The sequence below is a fragment of the Oncorhynchus clarkii genome, chromosome 25 (assembly GCF_045791955.1).
Source record: "Oncorhynchus clarkii lewisi isolate Uvic-CL-2024 chromosome 25, UVic_Ocla_1.0, whole genome shotgun sequence".
Classification (NCBI taxonomy): domain Eukaryota; kingdom Metazoa; phylum Chordata; class Actinopteri; order Salmoniformes; family Salmonidae; genus Oncorhynchus; species Oncorhynchus clarkii.
Window position 1 is genome coordinate 14,733,762 of NC_092171.1, and position 24,229 is coordinate 14,757,990.

Sequence of the window (24,229 nt, forward strand, 5' to 3'; positions counted from 1 at the left end):
ATCTTCATACAATGTTTTCAAAATTATCTGCAGATAAATCACAAAAAAACCTACCAGTTCCAAAAAACCCTACCAGTTCCAAAAGAACAGATCTCTTATCGATTTCATTAGGTAGGCAATTGAATTGACTTCATATCGAAAATACAAAAAAAACATTTAATTTTCTCCCCAATTTCGTGGTATCCAAATTACAGTCTTGTGCCTCTCCCGAGTCCATACATGCGAATGTGTTGCCTTGCGTCCTCCGAAACACAACCCAGCCTAGCCGCACTGCTTCTTGACACAATGCCCGCTTAACCTGGAAGCCAGCCGCACCAATGTGTCGGAGGAAACACCGTGCACCTGGCGACCGTGTCAGCGACCGCCCGCCACAGGATGGGACAAGAACATCCCTGCCAGCCAAACCTTCCCCAAACCCGGATGACGCTGGGCCAATTGTGCGCCACCCCATGGGGTCTCCCGGTCGCGGCCGGCTGCGACAGAGCCTGGACTCGAACCAGGATCTTTAGTGGCACAGCGAACACTGTGATGCAGTGCTTTAGACCACTGCGCCACTTGGGAGGCCCACAAACAGATCTTTAGTTGACGTGTCTCGATGTGATATCATGGATATATAACTAAGTTGTATGATTTATGACTGGCAAAATAAATATGAGATTGACTTTAGCCATTTAGGTCAACACATTTTATAAACTAGTCAAGCTGACTGTTCCTCATGCAAAGCACAGTAAATAGCCGATGTGCACCATTCCGTGGCTGCATATGAAACACACCAGGGTCCAACGTTAACTGGCCCCAAAAAATCTACTGGCCGAACATAACTTCTACTGGCCTGGACATGGTGAAGTTGTTAAATGCATTGGAGTCATGCAGGGCCTATACGTTGTCATGCTTTCTCTTTATATTCAGCTATTAACAGGCTACAGTTTGGTTATTATCATACGTATTAAAAAGCTGTGTAATATAATTTAGCAACGCAAGTCATTACTCTATTCTTTGGAGTTGCATTGAATTAATTGCATACATTTTTGTTTCTAAAGTATGTCATTAAGAAGATAAAAAAAAATAGGACGCACTCATTTTAAGACAAACTTTTCAAAAGAGATGACATGGTTTAGCCCAATACCATTGCTAGGCGTTATTTTTGTAGCTTTCCTTTCAGCAGACTATCAACCGTAACCAGCATATTGCTAGTATGTTCACTATTGAAGGTTTACTTTGGTAAAGAACTTTCCCTAAAATAGATAAGCTCAGAGAGTAGATATATACTTTTTGCTCTAGATAGCTCCTGTGTGCTGTGTGAAGGCATCAACTGGTACTGCTCGAGAAGTTGTCTCGCGGGAGCGTGGAGGTGCGTGAAAGAACAGCCAATCAATCATATGCTCAAATACAAATAGAGTGACAATTACGAGTGTAGTCGTCAATGGTTTTCAATGGTAGACTGCGACAGAGCTGGTAAAAGTTGGACTGGAATGCAAAAATGTACTGAAAAGTTACTGTCCCTATGTGACTGAAGAGATCCACTGGCCCGAAATGTTTTTACTGGCCCGGGTAGGCCATAATCAATGTCGGACCCTACACGCCAAACAAAATAAACCAATGTGCCAGATTTCAACTCATCGTTACCACATTATATGGGACGTGCAAATTCACGCTCTCTCCCTCCGTGTAGGAATTCGACTGCAACCACAGCGCACACCACACCCCCAGGTACCGAGAGGCGGGACAGACAGCAGACTGTCAAACCAGCAGTGTTACTACTTGATCCCTATGACTACACAAAGCCAAAACCAACAACTAGACCTACTAGCTACCACTACCATGCACACCACAGTGATACTTGGCTGAGATATTTATGTGCGATACAGTAACCATCTTATTGTCTGGATGGAATACACCTAGTAGTGTGAAGCAGGGGTACTGGGGATAATATGCTGGGATATTAGGGATAATATATTGTCCATTAATCACCCATCAAGAAACCAATGGAGGGTACTGCCACCCTCATTGGATGTAGCCTATAGACAGCCTGCTTGCAGCAATACCAAAGTAGACTGATAAGTGTTCCTCAGACATTACACTGGCACAGGCGGCATATACACGCCAATCTGATGAAAACCTCAGGTGGATTTGTTTGGAGAGCGCTAACGTTGCATTATGGTGTGCACAAACATGAAGTGTAGTACGATCATCTGAAACAGCCACGATAACGCTATAAAAAAGGTGCATTTTGTACCATCAAAGTTCGTTGTGCTTGAGGGCTTTCTCAATACCATAAAGGCTGCATTCTACTTTAAATCAGGAAAGAAGGGTGTGAGTAATGTGCACATCCTAAACTATCAAACAGATGTTGGGCCAATATTAAACACTATGAAAAAAATAAATAAAGCTCGCAGACAGCATGTGCTGCTTCCAAGTGTTGCAGCTGCAACATATTCTGTACTGTGGTGCAGGTTAAACAAAAGTACTTGGGAGCAGCATATACCATAGCCATGAACGGTTAATTATGCATTTAATAAGTCTATTATGAAGCAGACTAACTTGAGACTTGAGCCAAACAATTGCTGAACTAAAATTGTGCAGCAGCACACCAATTGAGAAGAGACCCATAATGAAGAGACCCCAGAACCTAAGGTTCTTCTCTAATTGCTGTAATAAAATTCCCCTGCTTCTCTTTTGGCCTGAGTAGAGTCAAGTTCTTCCAACCTGGTGAGACTCTAAACAAACTGACCCACACTCCTATGCAACGTAGAGGCCGAACTACTGTAGCCTAGGTAAAACATTGCTGCTGTGCTCTCGAGTTATAAAGTCATACTTTTCAAGGGTTGAAAGATTTTTAGGCCACCGTTAACCAACATGGCTCAATAACGGCTTAGTAAGTACAGGATCTGACAGCAGCTCATGAATGTAATCTAGCCTACATCAAAACAACATGTTAGAACAGCCTATATGTCACAGCCAGCCGAGACAGGGAGACCTGAAGGGCGGTGCACATTTGGCCTTGCACCATCTAGGCTCGTCAGTTGCAAGGTGTTTCCTCCGACACATTCAGGGTTAAGCGAACAGTGTTAAGAGGAGGACCCATGTCTCGAACGGCACCTCTCCCGAGCCCATTGGGGAGTTGCAGCGATGACACAAGGTCATAACTTCCAATTGGGTATCACGACAATGGGCAAAAAAAAAATACATGACTAATAAATGCAGCAAATATCTTACCCAAAGATATTGAGAACAAACATGTAACTTCCTGCCAACACACCAGGCTTTGGAAAAAAATAAATAAACAATTCCCCCCTAAGTGCTTACATTTCCGAGATGTATACAATTCTACTTCTGGATGTTTACTGTGAGGAAGCTGAAGTTGAGCCTTGTGAAAAGGCAAAGCAGCAAAGTGTAAAGGTCCGTTTAAAAATCAACCCGATTTGATTGACACACCCGGACCAACTCATTGGAATGCCCCCGCCCTATGACCCAACTAGCTATTCAGTTCTGTAAAAATATTTCAGGGATAAATACACAAAGCAGAGGACGAGAGGTCAATAGAGCACTAAAGGTCAAGAGGAGTAAAAGTCAATAGAGTAATAATGATCAATGGAAATAGTGTTTTTTCTGTAATAGGGGATTAATGATCAATTGGTCAGAGACATGGGAGGAATTTCAGTCCGGGACTCATAGCTACATGGCAAATTCTCATTGGTTCAAATTGTTGAAACATTGAGCCGGAAATAGGATACTTGATATTTGGCCATTGGCCCAGTTTTATTGCAAGGATTTCTAATTGGACAACCACAGGCTAGTGCTGGGTTATAAAACTACATCCTCTCCTTTTCTTCTGTGGAGAGAATCACTGAGGACATGGGAGAATGAACATCTACCTCTCAGCATAACATCTATGATTTGTCCACTTTGAATAAACCGATTTTTCTCCCCCTGATTCGCTTTGGGGTCTGTGTTACTGAAGAGTAACATCAACTTGAACATCAACCACCAACAGTCCGATGTGGCCGCAATGAAGCGCAAAAAAAAGGGGCAGTGCGTTTAGCTTTGATCAGCATGAAAATTCAAGCTACCTGAGCCCTACGTTAAAGACATTGTATGAGCCCAAGACCAAAAAGAAACAAATAATTGTGCTGTTAATTGTAATTATCCAAGGTCCCTCTTTGTGGCACCTGACCACACTACTGAACAGTAGTACATGTGCGACAAAACGGGGGCCTGTAGGACCTGCCTTGTTGATAGTGTTGTTAAGGCAGAGCAGTGCTTTATTATGGACAGAATTCTCCCCATCTTAACTACTGTTGTATCAACATGTTTTGACCATGACAGTTTACAATCCATTGTTACTCCAAGCAGTTTATTCACCTCAACTTACTCAATTTCCACATTATGTTTACATTACAAGATTTAGTTGAGGTTTAGGGTTTGTCCCAAATACAATGCTTTTAGTTTATGAAATATTTAGGACTAACTTATTTCTTGCCACCCATTCTGAAACGAACTGCAGCTCTCTGTTAAGTGTTGCAGTGACTGCACTCGCTGACTTGTATAGTGACGAGTCATCCGCATACATAAAGACACATTGGCTTTAATCAAAGCTAGTGGCATGTCACTAGTAAAGATTGAAAAAAGCAAGGGGCCTAGAGAGCATTGGCTTTGTCCAATGAACCATGGCGGAGTTTGTGCTTACAAAAAGACGCCACTACTATAATTTTCTATTACTTTTCAGAATATTTATCCACAAGGCATACATTTCACTTCCTGTCTCTATTGTTGCTTTGTTTCTTCCTTGCTCTCAACAGTTAAATGAAGTGGTGTGTTCCTTTTTTCCATTATTGTAATTACATGGTTGAAAAATAGACTAGAATAAGATGTAGACTGCTTCTCGAGGATGGAATTTGGATCTGACTAAATAACTGCTATATGCATTCAGACCATCGCACACACTCTCAAACTGCCCATGAGTTCTTTTGGCTGCTGAATTTTACATTCAGCAAACAAGAGCAAGCTTGAATCCACCTTTGAATATATATTTTTTTTTTTTATCATCTCAAAATAAAAAATGTCAGACAAACTATTCTAGTCTTTTTCTTGGGACTCCACAGGAGCGAAGGAGAGGCCAGTCGGGGGCGGGTGCATAATTGAGAACAGTGAAGACAGTAGTGACGGGGGGTAAAAGGTACATGTCAAAATATTATTTTTAGACAATACTATAGCGATATTTGACTCAAAGTAACTTTGTCAACAAAAAAAAAAAACTACTGTAGGCAGCGCTAGTCGGCTGTACCTGCGACAAAACTCTGGTATTTTCCCTCCTATAACGTGTTCATCTATTTTAAATACTGGGCCAACATGTTTTCTGCACTTATTACGTGAGGTTCCTGGAAATTCCCAGCCCTAGAAGACAGAGGCTATAAATTAGAAGCTACAAATAAGGATAATACTGCATTGAATTGATTACCTGCACTATGCAAGACAAAGGCTGAAACATTACCTTTCAGATGAATTCCTCATACAGTGCATGCGTTTCCATCACGGGCCATCACTTGCTAGCATTGGCGCCTTTTCTTAATATTGTAATGACATTCTTGAATAATACTGTATATGGCCTATTTGGGACTAGAATAAGGTGCAGACAGCATTTGCTTCTCATCATGACTGAATAAATAACTGCTTTAGGCCATGCATTCAAGGCTACTTGTTGTTGGTCATAAATGTGACAGGATTTCAGCAAAATAATAAGCAAGACGTTGATTTGACGAGGGAAAGATTCCAGGAAAATGGATGGGTGGCCAGAGGTAGTCTATGACATGTTTGTACACTGAGTGTACACATATTAGGTACACCTGCTCTTTCCATGACAGACTGACCAGGTGAAAGCCATGATCCCTTACTGATTTCACTTCTTAAATCCACTTCAAATCAGTGTAGATGAAGAGGAGAGAGGTTAAAGAAGGATTTCTAAGAGGAGAGATAATTGAGACATGGATTGCATGTGTGCCAACCAGGGGGTGAATGGGCAAGACAATTTAAGTGCCTTTGAACAGGGTATGGTAGTAGGTGCCAGGCGCACCGGTTCGAGTGTGTCAAGAACTGCAACGCTGCTGGGTTTTTCACGCTCAACAGTTTCCCGTGTGTATCAAGAATGGTCCACCACCCAAAAGACATCCAACCAACTTGACAACTGTGGGAAGCATTGGAGTCAACATGGGCCAACATCCCTGTGGAACGCTTTTGACACCTTGTAGAGTCCATGACCTGATGAATTGAGGCTGTTCTGGGGGCAAAAGGGGGTCCAACTCAATATTAGGAAGGTGTTCCTATTGTTGTGTACACTCAGTGTGTGTGTGTATATGTATGTATGTATGCATGTATGCATGTATGTATGTGTGTGTGTATATATATATATATATATATATATATATCAATCTTGAACAGTATTATCTATTTTGGTTGCATTTTTAACGGAATTGATGGCGAGATAGTGATGTTCATTCATATTAATCCATCATGGAGATACTGTATATCAGGCCTATTATTACGGTAGCATAGGCAGCACAATAATTTTTTTTACCAGCTGATGAGATGATACATGCATTGTGAAGTCCATACCGAACTGTTCTCCATACCGAGATGCGCAGTCGGTCTCCACCCCAATCCCCACGGGCCACCAACTTTCGAACACCACCTCACTCTGTGGTGATTGGCTCGTGATATGCTAGTGTCAAAGGAGGCCGAAAAAACGAGAACATCAGATTCTCCGGAATAATTTAAACCAATAGCCCCCACACTCCCGACAAGAGTAGAGTAGCAGAATGCCCATTCACAGGGATTTGAAGTGAAAGGCACTCACACATTCAGAATAGGTTATTTGTGGGTGCATTGTAGATATGAAACAATAGCTAAAGATGCACTACGGAGAAATCTCTAATAGTTCGCCTAAGCTCAGTTTGACACACAAAACAAGCAAGTACAGTGTAGAGAATCATTGTAACATCTGAACCGCGTTGAAATATATTTTCCATAACCAAAAATATTGTATTTACAGCTGTTTGAAGCTGGTGTACAAAACCAAAAGTAAAAGACAGAAAAACAAAACGGGAAGCATAGAAATAGCTCACATAGAACATATCTACCGCTTCTTAGAATAGCTTTCAATGAGAATGACAGATCAATAACACACATTTCCATGTGCATTTGGTCGGGTCGCCCAAAAAGTTACATATTAAAGCTTTAAAACTCCTGCACACTGAGCACGCAAAGTATTATTTTTTTATGATGCTTTGGTTTCGGCCTCTCGACTGTCTTCAGAGCCTCAGAGGTCGAAATGTTAGCAAAAAGTGATCATTTGCTAGAGTAGTATGCAGGAATCTCATGGAATTTGAGCCGGTGGTCGCGTGAGTCCTGACAAAAGACTACTATCCCTGAACATCAAGCCATGCCAGCCTCTGACAACTTCAAAACTACAAACCATACTAAGAACATGTTTCACCTGTCAGTGATAAATCTTCACCTTCTTCTGCAGTGTTGTCCTAATGTCAACTGTGATTCTCCAGTGCATGGTGTCCAACAGCTACTTCGCATTAGTATAAAACATTTAAAAAGGAGATACTCTTCTAAGTCCACCTTGGCCGAATACTCTCATAAGAATGGTGGGAACAGTGACTGGTCAGCTTAACTCAGGAAGCCACAGAACATTAATTAGCCTACACTATGGACTGAACACGGATTACCAACTTTCCAAGTTCAAACAACAGCTAGGTTTATTCAACTCAGTCCTAATTCAGTCAGAACTGACCACGTATGAAGCCAGAGAAAAGAGAAAGCGTTGCTTGGGTACTGAACAAGACCCAGAGAGCCAAAAGCTCTGCAGCCAGCCCCATCTCCCTCTGTGAAGGAGCAATTTGAGTCTCATTGATTTGGCTTCTTCCATGTTCCTTGTTTGAAACAGCCCATCTCCTACCTAAGCTGGTTAGGGGTTCCCTTATCTCTCTGTTACTCTCTGCACCCCATCCTCCTGCTTCACTTTCAGTGCTTTGGGAGAGCTGCTGAGGGAAGGGGAAACAGGAGTTATTCACAGGCAACACAGGCAAAGCAATAGCAAGATTACACTAATTCGTACAGATTTAGAAACACAAACATATTGAATGACCATCCATAAATGGGTTAGTTTTGCACTTTATTGTGGTGCACTTTATTTTGTTATCTGCAACAAAGTGGGAGGAGCCGTTCATAGAGACCGAGAAAGATTTGCGAGAGGCGGGCCTATAGCAGAAAGACAGAAAGATGAAGACGATAAGCGCTAAGATTATTTTAGTGATAGAATGTCTTTGTAATACTGGTCTATGCCCCACAAAAGTATTATGACTGTTTAAGCGTAGCTAACCAGGAAATGATTGATTAGGATGAATATACTATGAAGTATTTCAGTTCAAAGTTTAAGCCAGCAGTGATTTACTTGCACTGTGAAAGTATCGGAGCTGATAAAGTACACATCCCTGAAATTGGAACCAATGCTAAAAATAACGCATATTTTTTGTTGTGCTATATTTCCAAAGCTGATGTTGTTAATAATGCATTTCTCCTGCATTTTCATAGCCACACACTGTTTGTGTTTGGTGGAATTTGGGGGAGAGCTCTGCAGTAGTTGATGGGCTCACATCATCACAGGCACTAACTACACAGATGAGCTATCAAATTATGTTTGTGAGTGAGCTGGCAACAATCTTTTGACAACTAAAAATACTCCTCTATACAGGCTGCCTATGTGATCTGACGAAAATAAATAGCTTATTATTCATAAACCTAGTCTGTAAATGTTTTCCTCTTGTTGAATTAACTGTGTTATAGCTAATTAGACTGCATGCTGAGCCGAGTAGACTCAGTACAATCATTGGGCCACAATGCACAGGGGTGGACTGGCAAGGCCTGTAACAGTATAAAACAGCAGCTGAAAGATTAAAGTTTCAGAGAAAATCTACATGAGGAGAATAATGTGATACCAAACATACACACCCTCTTCATAACTTTTGGTGGTTATGACATTTTCAAATCAAATAGAAGCAGCTTATCTGCATCATCTTAAAATAGGCGTCCACTAGAGTTTCAACCCATTGCTACTCGTCAGCATAAGGCACCGGTGTGGAAAGGAAACACAAGGACTTATACCATAAAAGGTGGACGCATGTGATCCTTGAGAAATAAGGCTGTGATTTAGGCCTATTGAAGCGGGCACCAGTCCTAGCGTTTGATTTGTGCTTCTTACTTTGTCTAGGCCTACAAATGTGTAGTTGAAGAAGTACTCAAACAGCATAAGTTACTATTTAGCATAGCGGCAAAAATAAGAACTCTTCTATTTGTGGCGAACATAAGTTGGAGTTTAAGTTGCCAACAACACCCGACAGTAGAACCCTATTATAATTATGTGTACAGATAGTTTTCTCAGTTGCAGTGAAAAATGGCATTGGGCCACAGGACAACTGTAATAACTTCTCCATTACCAACCAAAAATAGTTGCTTATCTACGTAGCTACTGGTACTAGATACTTCAAATGACATGATCAACATTGCGGCACATTCTTTAGTGGCACTTTCAATTTAGGCATTTTATCAGTCCTAGTTATCAGCATGTTTTGCCAGTGTTTAGGACAGTAGTTTATGACCCATTTTGAAATTAGCGTTATCACATACAAATGACAGAATTTATCAGTCTGACAAAAAGGTGCTTCAGTTAGGAAAAATACAAAATGTGCTTTTTTTGTCTGAAAGACTATGCCCATAGCTTACCCATGTTGCTGCACAACAATTTAAGTCAATAAGTCAGCGTTTTAGTCAAAGTATGATATATTTGGGCTTGAAGTTGGAAATTCAGATATTTTCCATGTCAATGGCGTGTTTCCCCTATGAGATGACATGCTAATACTTTTCCATCTACGTTTATTTTCAGAGCTGGGTTTTATTTGAATATTACCACCCTCCAGCATGGTATTGTTTATTAATAAGAAACACCTGCAAAGTTCTACCCCTTCACGAATCGGGATTGAGCTGAGCCAAACATGCCTACACCTGAGCCATAGAGAAAAAAGACAATTTCATAAATGGTAAAATTGTGTATGATATGATTGCATTTTTGAACCACGCAACCACCAAGATGAATGGTTTGACCATACTCCACTGCTTTGATTGGTGTAGCTAGAAACCACAAGTGTCTATCCTATAACAAAAAGGCACCCGTGAAAGAAAATTCCACTATCATGTTTATCTATTTTGTTGTGCTGTTGTTACATTTGTATTGGTATTGTCTTGTTTCGTGTCTGATACGCTCAGGGTGTTGTTACACATCATTTACGGCGTGCATCATGAGCAAAGTCATTGTAGCCCATCATTTCACTTCCACTAGCTGTGAGAACCATGGCATGAGCACGGGCTGACTTGGTATTGCTGTAGCGCAGCTGAATAGCCTGCCAACATCCTACCAAAGGTTGCACTGTGTCCATTATAATGTTGAAAAAATCTAGTCCAGTGCTACTAGTGCTACTCATTACCAAACCGTTCAGTAGCCAGGCTACTCATATTACCAAACCGTTCAGTAGTTAGGCTATTCATATTACCAAACCGTTCACTCAATAGCCTTGGTTTTTCTAATGACTGCCTCGCCTGGTTCACCAACTACTTTGCAGACAGAGTTCAGTGTGTCAAATCGGAGGGCATGTCATCCGGACCTCTGGCAGTCTATGGGGGTACCACAGGGTTCAATTCTCGGGCCAACTCTTTTCTCTGTATATATCAATGATGTCGCTCTTGCTGCGGGCGATTCCCTGATCCACCTCTACGCAGACGACACCATTCTTTATACTCCTGGCCCTTCCTTGGACACTGTGCTAACTAACCCCCAAACGAGCTTCAGTGCCATACAACACTCCTTCCGTGGCCTCCAACTGCTCTTAAACGCTAGTAAAACCAAATGTATGTTTTTCAACCGTTCGCTGCCCGCACCTGCCCGACTAGCATCACCACCTTGGACTAGAGGTCGACCGATTAATCGGAATGGCCGATTAATTAGGGCTGATTTCAAGTTTTCATAACAATCGGAAACCGGTATTTTTGGACACCGATTTAGCCGTTATTTTTACACCTTTATTTAATCTTTATGTAACTAGGCAAGTCAGTTAAGAACACATTCTTATTTTCAATGACGGCCTAGGAACGGTGGGTTAACTGCCTTGTTCAGGGGCAGAACAACAGATTTTTACCTTGTCAGCTCGGGGATTCAATCTTGCAACCTTACAGTTAACTAATCCAACGCTCTAACCACCTGCCTCTCACTGCACTCCAAGAGGAGCCTGCCTGTTACGCGAATGCAGTAAGCAATGGTAAGTTGCTAGGTAGCATTAAACTTATCTTATAAAAAACAATCAATCAATCAATCATAATCACTAGTTAACTACACATGGTTGATGATATTACTAGTTTATCTAGCGTGTCCTGCGTTGCATATAATCGATGCGGTGCGTATTTGCGAAAAAGGACTGTCCTTGCTCCAATGTTTATCTAACCATAAACATCAATGCCTTTCTTAAAATCAATACAGAGAAGTATATATTTTTAAACATGCATATTTAGCTAAAAGAAATCCAGGTTAGCAGGCAATATTAACCAGGTGAAATTGTGTCACTTCTCTTGTGTTCATTGCACGCAGGGTCAGGGTATATGCAACAGTTTGGGCCACCTAATTTGCCAGAATTCTACATAATTATTACACAACATTGAAGGTTGTGCAATGTAACCGGAATATTCAGACTTATGGATGCCACCCGTTAGATCAAATACGGAACGGTTCCGTATTTCACTGAAAGAATAAGCGTCTTGTTTTCGAGATGATGATTCGACCATATTACTGACCTAAGGCTCGTATTTCTGTGCGTTATTATGTTATAATTAAGTCTATGATTTGATAGAGCAGTCTGACTGAGCGATGGTAGGCACCAGCAGGCTCTTAACTTCTTGCTCCTACTTGAGACGCAGATGTCTCAAGTAGACACCTGGAAATGCAAATGCGCTACGCTAAATGCTAAATGTACTCGTTAAAACTCAAACCTTTATCAAAATTCACATGCAGGGTATTGAATTAAAGCTACACTCGTTGTGAACCTAGCCAACAAGTCGGATTTTTAAAATGCTTTTCGGCGAAAGCATGAGAAGCTATTATCTGATAGCATGCAACACCCCAAAATGCCTGAATGCGATGTAAACAAAGATATAGCTTAGCCGGCGCTACACAAAACGCAGAAATAAAATATAAAACATTCATTACCTTTGACAAGCTTCTTTCTTGGCACTCCTATATGCCCCATAAACATCACTATTGGGTCTTTTTTTCGTTTAAATCGGTCCATATATACCCAAAATAGCTTTCTATGGAAGCTGTGTCATTCAGAAAAAAACATTTGTTTTTAAACGCTGCGTCATTTTTTTAAATTAAAAAAGTCGACGATAAACTTTCACAAAACACTTCGAAATACTTTTGTAATCCAACTTTAGGTATTAGTAAACGTTTATAATATATCAAAATGATTACAGGGCGATGTATATTCAATAGCTCCTCGTTTTCAAATCAATGGCTGCCAATGTGCACATTCAAAACATCCTGGTGGAGACCGGAAGAAACGGAATCCAGTTAGTTGGATTTACCAAGAAAAAACTCCTTTGAAAATGACGACAATGGCGACATCGTGTGGAATCTGTAGGAATTGCATGCAGGTCGATAATAAATTTTGTGCCCTTTTAACAACCCATGAAAGTGACGCATGGAAATAATTTTTAGCTTTCAGAGAGCAGTTTTTCTTGCGCTTTTCAATGAAACACACGATCTGTTATAGTCACAGCCATGATTTAACCAGTTTTAGAAACTTCAGAGTGTTTTCTATCTACACATACTAATCATATGCATATACTATATTCCTGGCATGAGTAGCAGGACGCTTAAAAGTTGCGCGATTTTTAACAGAATGTTCGAAAAAGGAGGGGAAGACTTAACAGGTTTAAGCATTCATTCAAACAGCACTTTTGTGTGTTTTTTCAGCAGCCCTTCTCTGTGCTTCAAGCACAGCCCTGTTTATGACTTCAAGCCCATCAACTCCCGAGATTAGGCTGGTGTAACCGATGTGAAATGGCTAGCTAGTTAGCGGGGTGCGCGCTAATCGTGTTGCTTTGCATGGGTAACGCTGCTTCGAGCCCAGGTAGGGGCGAGGAGAGGGACGGAAGCTATACTGTTACACTGGCAATACTAAAGTGCCTATAAGAACATCCAATAGTCAAAGGTATATGAAATACAATGGTATAGAGGGAAATAGTCCTATAATAACTACAACCTAAAACTTCTTACCTGGGAATATTGAAGACTCATGTTAAAAGGAACCACCAGCTTTCATTAGTTCTCATGTTCTGAGCAAGGAACTTAAACGTTAGCTTTCTTACATGGCACATATTGCACTTTTACTTTCTTCTCCAACACTTTGTTTTTGCATTATTTAAACCAAATTGAACATGTCTTATTATTAACATGTCTTATTTATTTATTAAGCCAAATTTATTTTATTGATGTATTATATTAAGTTAAAATAAGGGTTCATTCAGTATGGTTGTAATTGTCATTATTACAAATAAATAAATAGGCTTTTTTGGTCCTCCAATAATCTGTATCGGCGTTGAAAAATCATAATCAGTCGACCTTTACCCTGGACGGTTCCGACCTAGAATATGTGGACAACTATAAATACCTAGGTGTCTGGCTAGACTGTAAACTCTCCGTTCAGACTCACATTATACATCTCCAATCCAAAATCAAATTTAGAATTGGCGTTCTATTTCACAACAAAGCCTCCTTCACTCACGCCGCCAAACTTACCCTATCACAGTGCCATCCGTTTTGTAACCAAATCACCTTATACCACCCACCACTGCGACCTGTATGCTCTAGTTGGCTGGCCCTCGCTACATATTCGTCGCCAGACCCACTGGCTCCAGGTCATCTATAGTTCTATGCTAGGTAAAGCTCCGCCTTATCGCAGTTCACTGGTCACGATAACAACATCCATCTGTAGCACACGTTCCAGCAGGTATATCTCACTGATCATCCCCAAAGCCAACACCTCATTTGGCCACCTTTCCTTCCAGTTCTCTGCTGCCAGTGACTGGAACGAATTGCAAAAGTCGCTGAAGTTGGAGACTTATATTTCCCTCAATAATTTTAAACATAAACTATCTGAGCAGCTAACCGATTGCTACAGCTGTACATAGTCCACCTGTAAATAGCCCACCCAATCTACCTACCTCATCCCAATACTGTTTTTATTTTATTTACTTTTCTGCTCTTTTGCACACCAGTATCACTACTTGCACATCATCATCTGCTCATTTATCACTCCAGTGTTGATCTGCTAAATTGTAATTATTCGCTCCTATGGCCTATTTATTGCCTATCTCCTCATGCCTTTTGCACACACTGTATATAGACTTTATTTTTTCTACTGTGTCATTGACTTGTTTGTGTTATTGGCTCGTTTATTGTTTACTCCATGTTTAACTCTGTGTCACACCGCTTTGCTATATCTTGGCCAGGTCGCAGTTGCAAATGATAACTTGTTCTCAACTAGCCTACTTAGTTAAATAAAGGGGAAATAAAAAATAAATAAAATAAAATTCATATTAACAAACCGTTCAGTAGTTAGGCTATTCATATTACCGGAGCATAATCTTAATCTCTCTATTTCTATGGTGGATTCGCTGTCGCAATTTATGGAAGATTACAAAACTTTGGAGAAAACAATAGATTGCAAAGTCAAAGATACCCAATTCGTTAATATGTATTAGCAGCCTGTGTAATTCTTCAGAGGCAGAACCCAAACAAGTATTTCCCAAGCTCAGGAATTACATTGAAATAGGGGCAGGGGGCATTGCCCACTGGTGGGGCCTTTAAAGTAGTATCTTCATTTGTTTTGGTTAGAGTGAATAGAAGGATGCTGGCTGACATTTGTATACCTTCCAGAGCTAGAATTGAATCAATCTATGCAATTGAACCAAATAGTGCATTGCAAGAACATGTCAGACTGACTAGGAGGTTAGTTAGTTCAAGTAACAAGGGTTATTTGAACCCCATTCATTGTACGGCTGGGAGACGGACTCTCTGTCCACGATCACTCCAACTCTTTAGTTTAATTTCTACATACTTACTTTTATAGCTTTTATTGCAGACTTGGTAATATTGGTCATTTTCGCCTTGGAGATTGGAGGCTTGTACTCATTCAACGAGAAGAGCTGAAAGACAAAAAGCGAAGGAAACAAACCGTTCAAACACATTTTAATATAAAAGTGTTAAATAAGACAAGAAACACATTACTCAGGACTGAAGCTAAGACTCAAGAGGAATGGCAAACATTTAGTTTGTACAGTAGGCTACATAGGCCAGGGAAAGGGTGTCGTCAAAAAAGTGTTTAAAGACACTTGGGGCTGTCTTTATTATGCACAAAAATAATATTCAAGCAATAGCCTCCAGTGAAATATTAGTAGCTGAAAAAGTAGAGCGTGTATTGGGCATGATGCTGGTGTTTTAATTCGCTGTATGTTGTCGACGATATCTGATTTTATGGTTCATGTTATGTAATTCTATACAGGCACACCGTGTTGTGGCCACATTCCCCTTTTTCTTACTAGTTTAGTCATGCATTATTACTACAGAGATCATAACTAGATGTGTGAATGAATGCATATCACCTACTAATGACTATGGAGACTCGATTTTGCGAATATTTACCGTCATCGTTTGGCTTCAGCAACAACCGGGCCACACAGAATGCTTGACATTTAGCAAACGAACTGAAGAACAGACCCAGTTGCAAAGTCTGGCACATTTCTACCAACCTCCGTTATTTTGGAAGATAGAAATCAGCTAGCTAAACTAACCAACGGATCAGTAAACCCGTCCTGCCCTTGCTAACTGAAGTGAGACGAATGACTCGACCAGTGTGACTTGGCTGAAAACTACTGGGCCCCCAAAATGTATTTAGAACAAAATACAATAGCTTGCTAGCATGCTATTTTGGTTACCTACAAAGTGATACAGCATCAGTGATTGTTTTACTGCATCATTTGCTAACTAACTGGAATCATTGCACCGGCCGCCACGCGAAAACAGCTAACTGTCTCACGTTTTACCAGGCCTTGCTCCCTAGCTATTGTCTGGCGAACATTGTTAGCTAGCTAGCCAGCTAACCTTTACAGTTGACTGAGTTAAGAAAATAGCTAAGTAAATTAGGGTGACGTAGATAGCGACAGGGGTTGTTTTGATTTCGAAGTTCAATTGAGTTAGCCTACTGTAATCTAAATTAGCTAGCTAGTTAAACATTATTAGCGCGCTCTACCAGATGGCAATCTAGCTAGCTACAGTTCACCGAGTTTAGCTCAGTATTGCTGACCAAATGACGGTATAGTAGCGCTTACATTGAAAAGGACTAACTGGGTGATCAATATTCATGGTGGAAGCAAACCGTGTCTACTGAAAGGATGCGGCCTTGTGTCTAGCTGCCCTTCTCCCCCTTTCTGCTTTACGCTAGCTAACGTTAATCATACATTTCACTAACATTAGTCACTTGCATTGAAAAGTGGGGGAGAAATCATACAAACCTCGCCGTTGAATGCTTTGACAGCCTCCATGGTGTTGTATTTGAGTCTCGTTGTAAGCTGTAAAATGTTTATATTGTTCTTCTCGACAACCGGTTTGATGCATGCTCTACGTTAGCTTGGTGAGATGGAGAAGATTGCCAATATGGCGCACAACCTCAATGAAATCCGAACAGCAGCACAGAGACCAGCGAACCCAAGTGTCACACACTTGCATTGCAGGTCCAATGAAAGTAGTTAACTGGCGACGACTCGTGGTCAAAAAACGCTCTAACACCCCGCTGGATTATTTTAAAAAGCATGTCTGAAGAAAAAAAAAATGCTGATATTTATAATGCAGAGCATTTTAACTCTTTATTACTCGTTCGATACAGTCACTTAATTAAAATGTACAAATTAAAATACAATAGAACTGTACACACTTTATACCTATGTACAATGACTTTATTTACAATGCTAAAACAACAAAATATTTTCCACAGCTAAATCATATAAATTACAATTCAGGATTCATTGTTGCTGGCACAAAATGGAATGCTTACATAACAACGTCTCCATGAAAGTATCAGGACCTGAATGTAACAGCTATCACATACAGCAATGTTGAATGATCAAATGTCTCTAGGAAAACCACAAAGATATCATGATCAAAATATAACCAAGATAACAGTCACAAAAGTTTGTATCAAAAGCTTACATACTGTACATTTCAAGGCAGTGCAAGTCTGTTGAACTGTTTGTAAAACTATTAAAAAATAAAACCTTGTCCTATGGGCAACCGAACATGTTGCAAAATAACAAACACTTGTGGAAATTAGCTTTCAGAGATGGACATATCTACCCAATGTTCCATCACTCACTACTTGAGATAACACAAATGCAAGCAAACACTGTACATATCACAACAGACGAAAACGTAAATTGTTACCTCTCTAAACCTAAAAAGATAAATGACAACATAAACAATATAAAACCATATAATGTCATCCAATCAACCAAACAATGTTTGCATCAACTCCAACTTTAAAAAAGACACTTTCCTCTTACGATTCCACTTAGTGGAGTCAACACATGAGCTGCTTCCAATCATATGTAGTTAGATAAACATGCGGCCTGTGTCAACCTGGACTTGGTGGTAGGAGTAATAGTAAATGTAAATCTGTCTTCCTTCATTTAGTATGATACGTATTAATTTGTGGCTGCCAATCAATTTCGGATGATATGCCATGAATTACAATTCATATGATATGTTACGAATTGCAATTCGCTAGGTGGCTAATGCTAGCTAGGCTAAGGGTTAAGGTTAGGAGTTAAGTTAAAGGGTTAGGGGTAGCTAACATGTTTAGTAGTTGCAAAGTAGCAAGTAGTTAAGTTACTAATTAGCTAAAACGCAAAAGTTGCCTTTGGTGTGATTTGAAGACGCAACCTTTGGGTTGTTAGACTTTCGCGTTATACACCCACTCATCCATGATCCAACCCGACAAACCACCCTCTTTGTTTTATTGTCTTAAGTAATCTTCTATTTTATGTAACATATCATGCTAATTTCAGCATCCTGGACTTATGTTTACTATGAGACCAGGCTGCCTGTGAACAACCCTTAGTGCTACTGGGTTATGGGTAGACAATAACGGCAGTGAGTCTCATAAACATTCTGAGTAAAAATTACCCATAGGCACATGAACGCAATCTGCTCATCCATCCCAAATCTTAACCATAAGCATTAGTGGGGTAAACTCAACACTGACCTTAGATCAGTGTTTAGTGGCAACTTCATCCTACTCCATTATAAACTGGTCTCTACAAAGGGGACAGCAATGGCATTGGCTGCTGCTGCGGAGGGCTCTCCCTCTGCTGCCACCTGGTGTCCATGCTTGAGACAGATCTCCTGGAGCAGAGGTGTGTTGACTTTTTTCCATTCCCTGAATCTGGAGGGGGTGGGTTCTGACAGCACCTGCTCAATGGTCAACAGGTCTGCCTCCTTTGCCTAAATCAAAGGGGAAGAACGGAAGAGTGTGTAACTATGCTCAAGGGTCTCAATACTAAACAGCACATACAATTTGTACATAGAAAACAAGGACATACATGTGATCCTGCCACCTATGTGGTGATAAACTGATAAAAACAAAAGCATATAGTAATTCTAGTCAAGTTGGCAGATGTACCTTTAGCGTGCTGTTGAGGGTCCTGATGAGGTGCAGTTTCTCGTTAACGTCCTGGTTTTTGCATCTCTTTATAAAGGAGGCTCTGAAGTCCCTCTTGGTGGATGGTTTGCGTTCTCCTATGGGAGAGAGGTTGGCCTGCTTGATGTGGATGTACAGTCTCTCCATCTCATCAGATGTGGCTTCATGGTTCACTGCAAGAACAATACAATTGACTTCAAGAAATGTATATTTCTGCAGATACATATTTATAAGTTTACCACTTTTAAAGAAAGTATGACAAGGTTTGAGGTCAGTACCCTTACTCAAAACAGGTTAAAAATAACATTGAGCTCATTGACGGGATTTAAATAGACTATAACTCCACTTCGTTTCATATTTTTTTCCAACTAGTTGATTGACAGTTATGAGACAATGTAATGTTTGACAAAACTGTGAAAACAGGATGAAGACTAGGATGTTTTGGTATTCAAATCTGTTTAACAAAAATTCCAAGGCCAGGGCAGGATGTGTAGGCAGACATTCAAACTAACTCACATCTTACAATAAGCACAGCTACCAATGTGCTGTCAAAGACAGAAGCTGTGACATTGCACAACAGGAAGTGTGGTCTACTTGCACTTCTCCTATCCACAGGCCTGATCAAGTAAGAACTAAAGGCCTCCAGGGAGCACACAAATATTTTTCCTTCACAATTTGTATTGTGATTAATATGTTCCCCTTATTTAAGTCAACAGCCGTTAAGAAAAAAGCATTCTCACCATCTTCTGTTCCTATTTCTAGCACAGCCATCTCCTTTATCTGCTCCCTGGGGTTAAAGTCCTCCTCCCTGGCTGTGCTGCCTGGAGGGTCCTGGTAGGATGAAGCCTCTTGGTGGTGCTGTAGGGGCCCCTCGTTCTCTTGATTATGTGGGGGCCGATGTGTGTGGACCTGCACAGAGCACACCACCGTTTCCCCGACAACAGGAGAGGCCTGTGAGACCAGGTCCAGCCAGGACTGACGATGCTTGGCCAGTGAGGACACGGAACTCTGTGATGTCATTGTGCTGACAGGTGAGGAGAAGGAGCCATTGGTCTCACTGGGAAGGGGAGAGGAGTAGGGGGGAGGGAGGGTACCCTGAGAGAGAAGAACATAAAGGGGTTGTTCAGCAAGGTTAATACTCAACACTTAGAAAAAAATGTATGTAAGTCAGTGTAACTAGGGCCCAGAGGTTTTCTTGGTCACGTCACACGGTTAGGAAAAACTTCTGGCCTTAATTACCAGAGCCTACTCGGCTGCCCGGTGCATACGGCCTACTGACCTGATGTCCACTGCCAGGTGGACCATCCACAGAGCCCTGGTTCATCTGCTCAGAGTATGGGGGAGGGGGAGCCTCTGTCGTCTCAGCCTCCTCGTGATCACTTTCCTCACTGTAGCACTCTGGACAGTCAAAATGTCATTAGGCTACATACTTGACAAACACATATCAGCAGTGATACTGAGGCAATAGTAGTAAAGAACAGAATGAGTCGATTGGTGGAATGGACCACAGCTGATAAATCATGCCGACTGATCAACATAAAAGCTTACCAGCAGTGTTGCTCTCTGTTGGTACGTATTGTATTGAAGCAAGCCCAAGCTTATTCAACCAACTACAACAGATAAACAGAGAGAGACTGTCACATTCCTCACTGTCTCTATGATGACACTCTTAACATGACTCACATTAGAATCTTTTCATGCGACTTACACGTTCATCTCCTCGTAGGTATCAGCTGCAAAGTAAAACATCATGACTTGCGGGTGACATGCTTTGATGGCACTGCAAGAGACAGGGGAGAACATAACTCAGATGATTCAGTTTCTCACTTTGCGTTCGATCATTTACACTGCGTTCAGGAAGTTACACATTCACGCAACCTATAACTTCCTGTCATTATGAGAGTTGGGCGTTCTTGTCAAACTGAAAGTGTGGCAGTAAATGGTCAGTAATTACCTGGAATAGATGCATTGACCAGTTTTACACAAACAGCAACATGATTTAGTGAAATAAGAAACAAGTTTCTTACAATTTTTTCTTGCACTCCAAGGCTCTGTCGATGATGAAGTCAGTCAGGTTAATGTATCCCTCTGCTTTCTCTGCCTGAAAATAATATGGGATTGACAGATTCTTAGCATTAAAAGGTATTGGTATTTCAAAGCAATGAAAAGAGGCATTATTCAACCTTTTATCCATTTCTAGTTCCCTCAAATTAGTTTTGACTCATGGTAAACAAAGGCTTAATTAATTCCTCCATCTTGCCAGTAATCATGCCTCTGTAGAAGAAACTGACAGACACTTTCAGCTCCAGGAAACACCATGTCAGACTCAGACAGACTAATTCCCAGCAGTGACGTAGCAGAGGCAGCAAGCAGCTGTGGAAATGATATGATGACTCAGCATAGAGGGTTAAATTATGAGTATTACTCACCAGTTGAGTAGTGTACCAGTACAGGGAAGTCTTCTTCAGCACAAACCAGTACTTTTTCCATTTGAAACCCAGGAAGGCCTTTCCTTCTTTCTTCCTGTAGAGCCAGCCCTGGTAGTCCGACTCCCCCAGCTCTTTAACCGAGACCCTCCGTCTGCTCATTGCCACATTGCCTGAACACAGAGGAGATCGTTCCTGAATTCATGCACCGTGGTTGCAAAGCAACAATATACCCTCTAATATACCTTTATTGCTATGCAGACATTTTGATATGACACTATGATTGGTTAAATAAATCCTCTTTAGCAAGTTCAGCAAGGTACAAACAATATTACAATGCCACGATTTACAGAGGGATACAATATAATTCAAATAGTCCAATGACTCCAAATTGAACATTCTACGCAACAGATTTGTTCAACAGATTTATGGTTCACCTGCTGATTGATTGTAAGCTACAGTTTCCAAGTACAGCAGATTCAGAATCTCTTTCAGCCTACCTGTGTCAGATGGTGGTCAGACAAATCATTTTCAAATAAGTATTCCAAAGGGCATACAGGTAAATGCCAAAATGAAGGAAACACTAACAAAGTGTCTTAGTAGAGTGTTGGGCCACCACGAGCCAGAACAACTCCAATGCACCTTGGCATAGATTCTACAAGTGTTTGGAACTCTATTGGAGGGATGCAACACCATTCTTCCACAAGAAATTCCATCATTTGGTGTTTTGTTGATGGTGGTGGAAAATGCGGTCTCAGGCGCCGTTCCAGAATCTCTCATAAGTGTTCAATTGGGTTGAGATCTGATGACTGAGACGGCCATGGCATATGGTTGAACATTTTTTTTATGCTCATCAAACCATTCAGTGACCACTCGTGCCTTGTGTCATCCTATGGGGGTATGGCCATGGTAGCTATGGCAGGTTAGAGCATTGGGTCGAATACCCGAGCCGACAAGTTGAAAAATCGGTTCGATGTGCCCTTGAGCAAGGCACTTAACCATAATTTGCTCCAGGGGTGCCGTACTAGTATGACTGACCCTGTAAAACAATGCATTTCCCTGCACCTATCTGGTGTATGTGACAATAAAAATTTACTTTTTTTGCAGGGCAAAATAATCACCTGCCCAGCATTTTTATACATGGCCCTAAGCATGATTGGATGATAATTCCTTTCCTTAAGTCAATAACTGCAAGTGTGGAAGCACCTGTTTTCAATATACTTTTTATCCCTCAGTGTATCCATTACTTTGGCAGTTACCTGTTTATCACACACAATGAAGCACAGACTGCTCAGCATACAGTAACTGCCCATAAAGGCTAATAATATTGGAATATCTTGCTGAGCCTGTTCTTAACCTTTTACACTAGTGGAAATTGGCCTTTAGAGATAGGGCTAAATTGAAATGTTTCTTCCAGAAGACATATGAAAAGCATGGTAGCAATTGAAAGGAAATAGTTTGGAGATAATGGGAATATCATTAGACGACAGTTCAGGACACAACAGTTCAACAGCACCTGCGCATTTGTTGATAACTAAATCATAAAATACTCTGGATACATTCAGTAACATTCCTGGAAAATGTGGGGTAGGTGTAACATAAACCCCAAACATGACATGGGGTTGAGAGGACTAACTGGTGTCTCCAAGTGGTCACACACCTCTCCAAAGTGTGCACAGTTCCTAAATAATTTCAATGCTCTTTTATGACTCAAAGAAGAGTCTACAAACAAGTCTTTTTTTTTTGTTCTCCTAGCTGTGCCGTTGAGGAACTAGAGCAAGCACACTTGTAGTTGTTTTGAACACAGCCCTGCAATCACACAATTACTGTTGTTGTTTAAGCAATCCAAAAACATCCCATTATCAATTGCAATCTGGGTCAGGTGGGCATCATTTAAAAGCTTGTTCTATTGCCAACATGACTAGCTAAGTTATAAAATATGACCTTACAGTGTTAGACTTTCACAAGGCAATTCATAGAAACAGATCATTTTGGTGCGCATAGAAACGAGTCATGAGTGCATTCAGGTGCTTTTTCCGCAGCAAATTCTCTTCACAATAGACAAACAGGCTCATTCTGTTCAGAACAACCCAGGGTATGACGCCAACTCTACACCAATCATGGGGATCATAAACGGTGACACTGTATACGACATGGGTTTTATGATATGGAAATGTGAATTGTACATTTGGACTCAAAGCAGTATTCAATACAATCCTCAACGTCTGATCTTTTAAAATAGATGGAGTCCTCTTAAATTTACAGCATTTCCCTTAGACAACAAAACATTTGGAAAAGTTGCCCAATTAACAGGAGGGAGGGGGACTAAGTTCAGAACAGCTGTCAGTCAAAACCCAATCACAGAGCCTAAGCTCTGACGTCATTTATAGCATGTTACTGTACAACCACTGCATTCCAATTTAGACGTTTATCAGTGCCCAGATCTGCAATTTTCAGCGTGTATACAAGTATAAAGGTCTACGGCATTATCAACACAACCCTCCACACAGACACTCTAATCGTCCTGACACTTCACACACGCCCAAATCAGTGGGGATAAATTACAGTTGAGGGCACAGACAGCAAGCAGGCAGGCAGCAGAATCAGGCCTGGACACCAACTTACCTCCTCGAGTCTTCCTCTTGGGTTTCTGTCTCAGGGAAACCTGATAGAACAGAAGGTAGTGAGAGGTCAGATAGTCCCTAGTTCACGAGATGGGTGATTGAAGGTAGAGCTTCCCCAGACAGTGCAGCTCGATCAGACAGTCCCTCACCCTACCTCAGCTATAGTCTTTGAAACATCCTGTTTCACACCACCAGTGTCACTCGTGTGTGTGTGTGTGTGTGTGTGTCTCTCTCTCTCTCTCTCTCTCTCTCTCTGCAGTAGTCACAAGCAATCAAGTATAACAGTGGTTTGCCAACTTAAAAATGTATATGTGTGTGTGTG

At 41.0% G+C, this 24,229-nt stretch overlaps 2 protein-coding genes across 7 annotated transcripts in view; both read right to left on the bottom strand.

Annotated features, from left to right (window-relative positions):
* The window catches only part of LOC139383467 (SR-related and CTD-associated factor 8-like), a 39,775-nt gene extending 22,921 nt beyond the window's left edge, over positions 1-16,854 (bottom strand). Inside the window, exons 1-3 of one of the 4 annotated variants that reach the window (XM_071128015.1) lie at positions 16,678-16,794; positions 15,229-15,312; positions 7,961-8,045 (exon numbers count right to left, since the gene is read on the bottom strand). Coding sequence is in view for 2 of the 4 variants with exons in the window: in XM_071128013.1 (XP_070984114.1) it covers positions 7,796-7,930 (135 nt within the window). In the remaining 2 variants the exon portion in view is untranslated. The other 3 variants (XM_071128014.1, XM_071128016.1, XM_071128013.1) reach the window with 3 other exon arrangements.
* A 148-nt stretch (positions 16,855-17,002) lies between these two features.
* Positions 17,003-24,229, bottom strand: part of LOC139383525 (connector enhancer of kinase suppressor of ras 3-like) — a 73,763-nt gene continuing 66,536 nt past the window's right edge. For all 3 annotated transcript variants that reach the window (XM_071128092.1, XM_071128093.1, XM_071128094.1), the window contains 9 exons: positions 23,909-23,948; positions 21,287-21,456; positions 20,885-20,958; positions 20,566-20,637; positions 20,406-20,467; positions 20,137-20,255; positions 19,598-19,952; positions 18,840-19,030; positions 17,003-18,661 (listed from right to left, as the gene is read on the bottom strand). In XM_071128092.1, the coding sequence (XP_070984193.1) occupies positions 18,461-18,661; positions 18,840-19,030; positions 19,598-19,952; positions 20,137-20,255; positions 20,406-20,467; positions 20,566-20,637; positions 20,885-20,958; positions 21,287-21,456; positions 23,909-23,948 (1,284 nt within the window). In that variant the 3' untranslated portion in view covers positions 17,003-18,460. The remainder of the gene's footprint in view (positions 18,662-18,839; positions 19,031-19,597; positions 19,953-20,136; positions 20,256-20,405; positions 20,468-20,565; positions 20,638-20,884; positions 20,959-21,286; positions 21,457-23,908; positions 23,949-24,229) is intronic.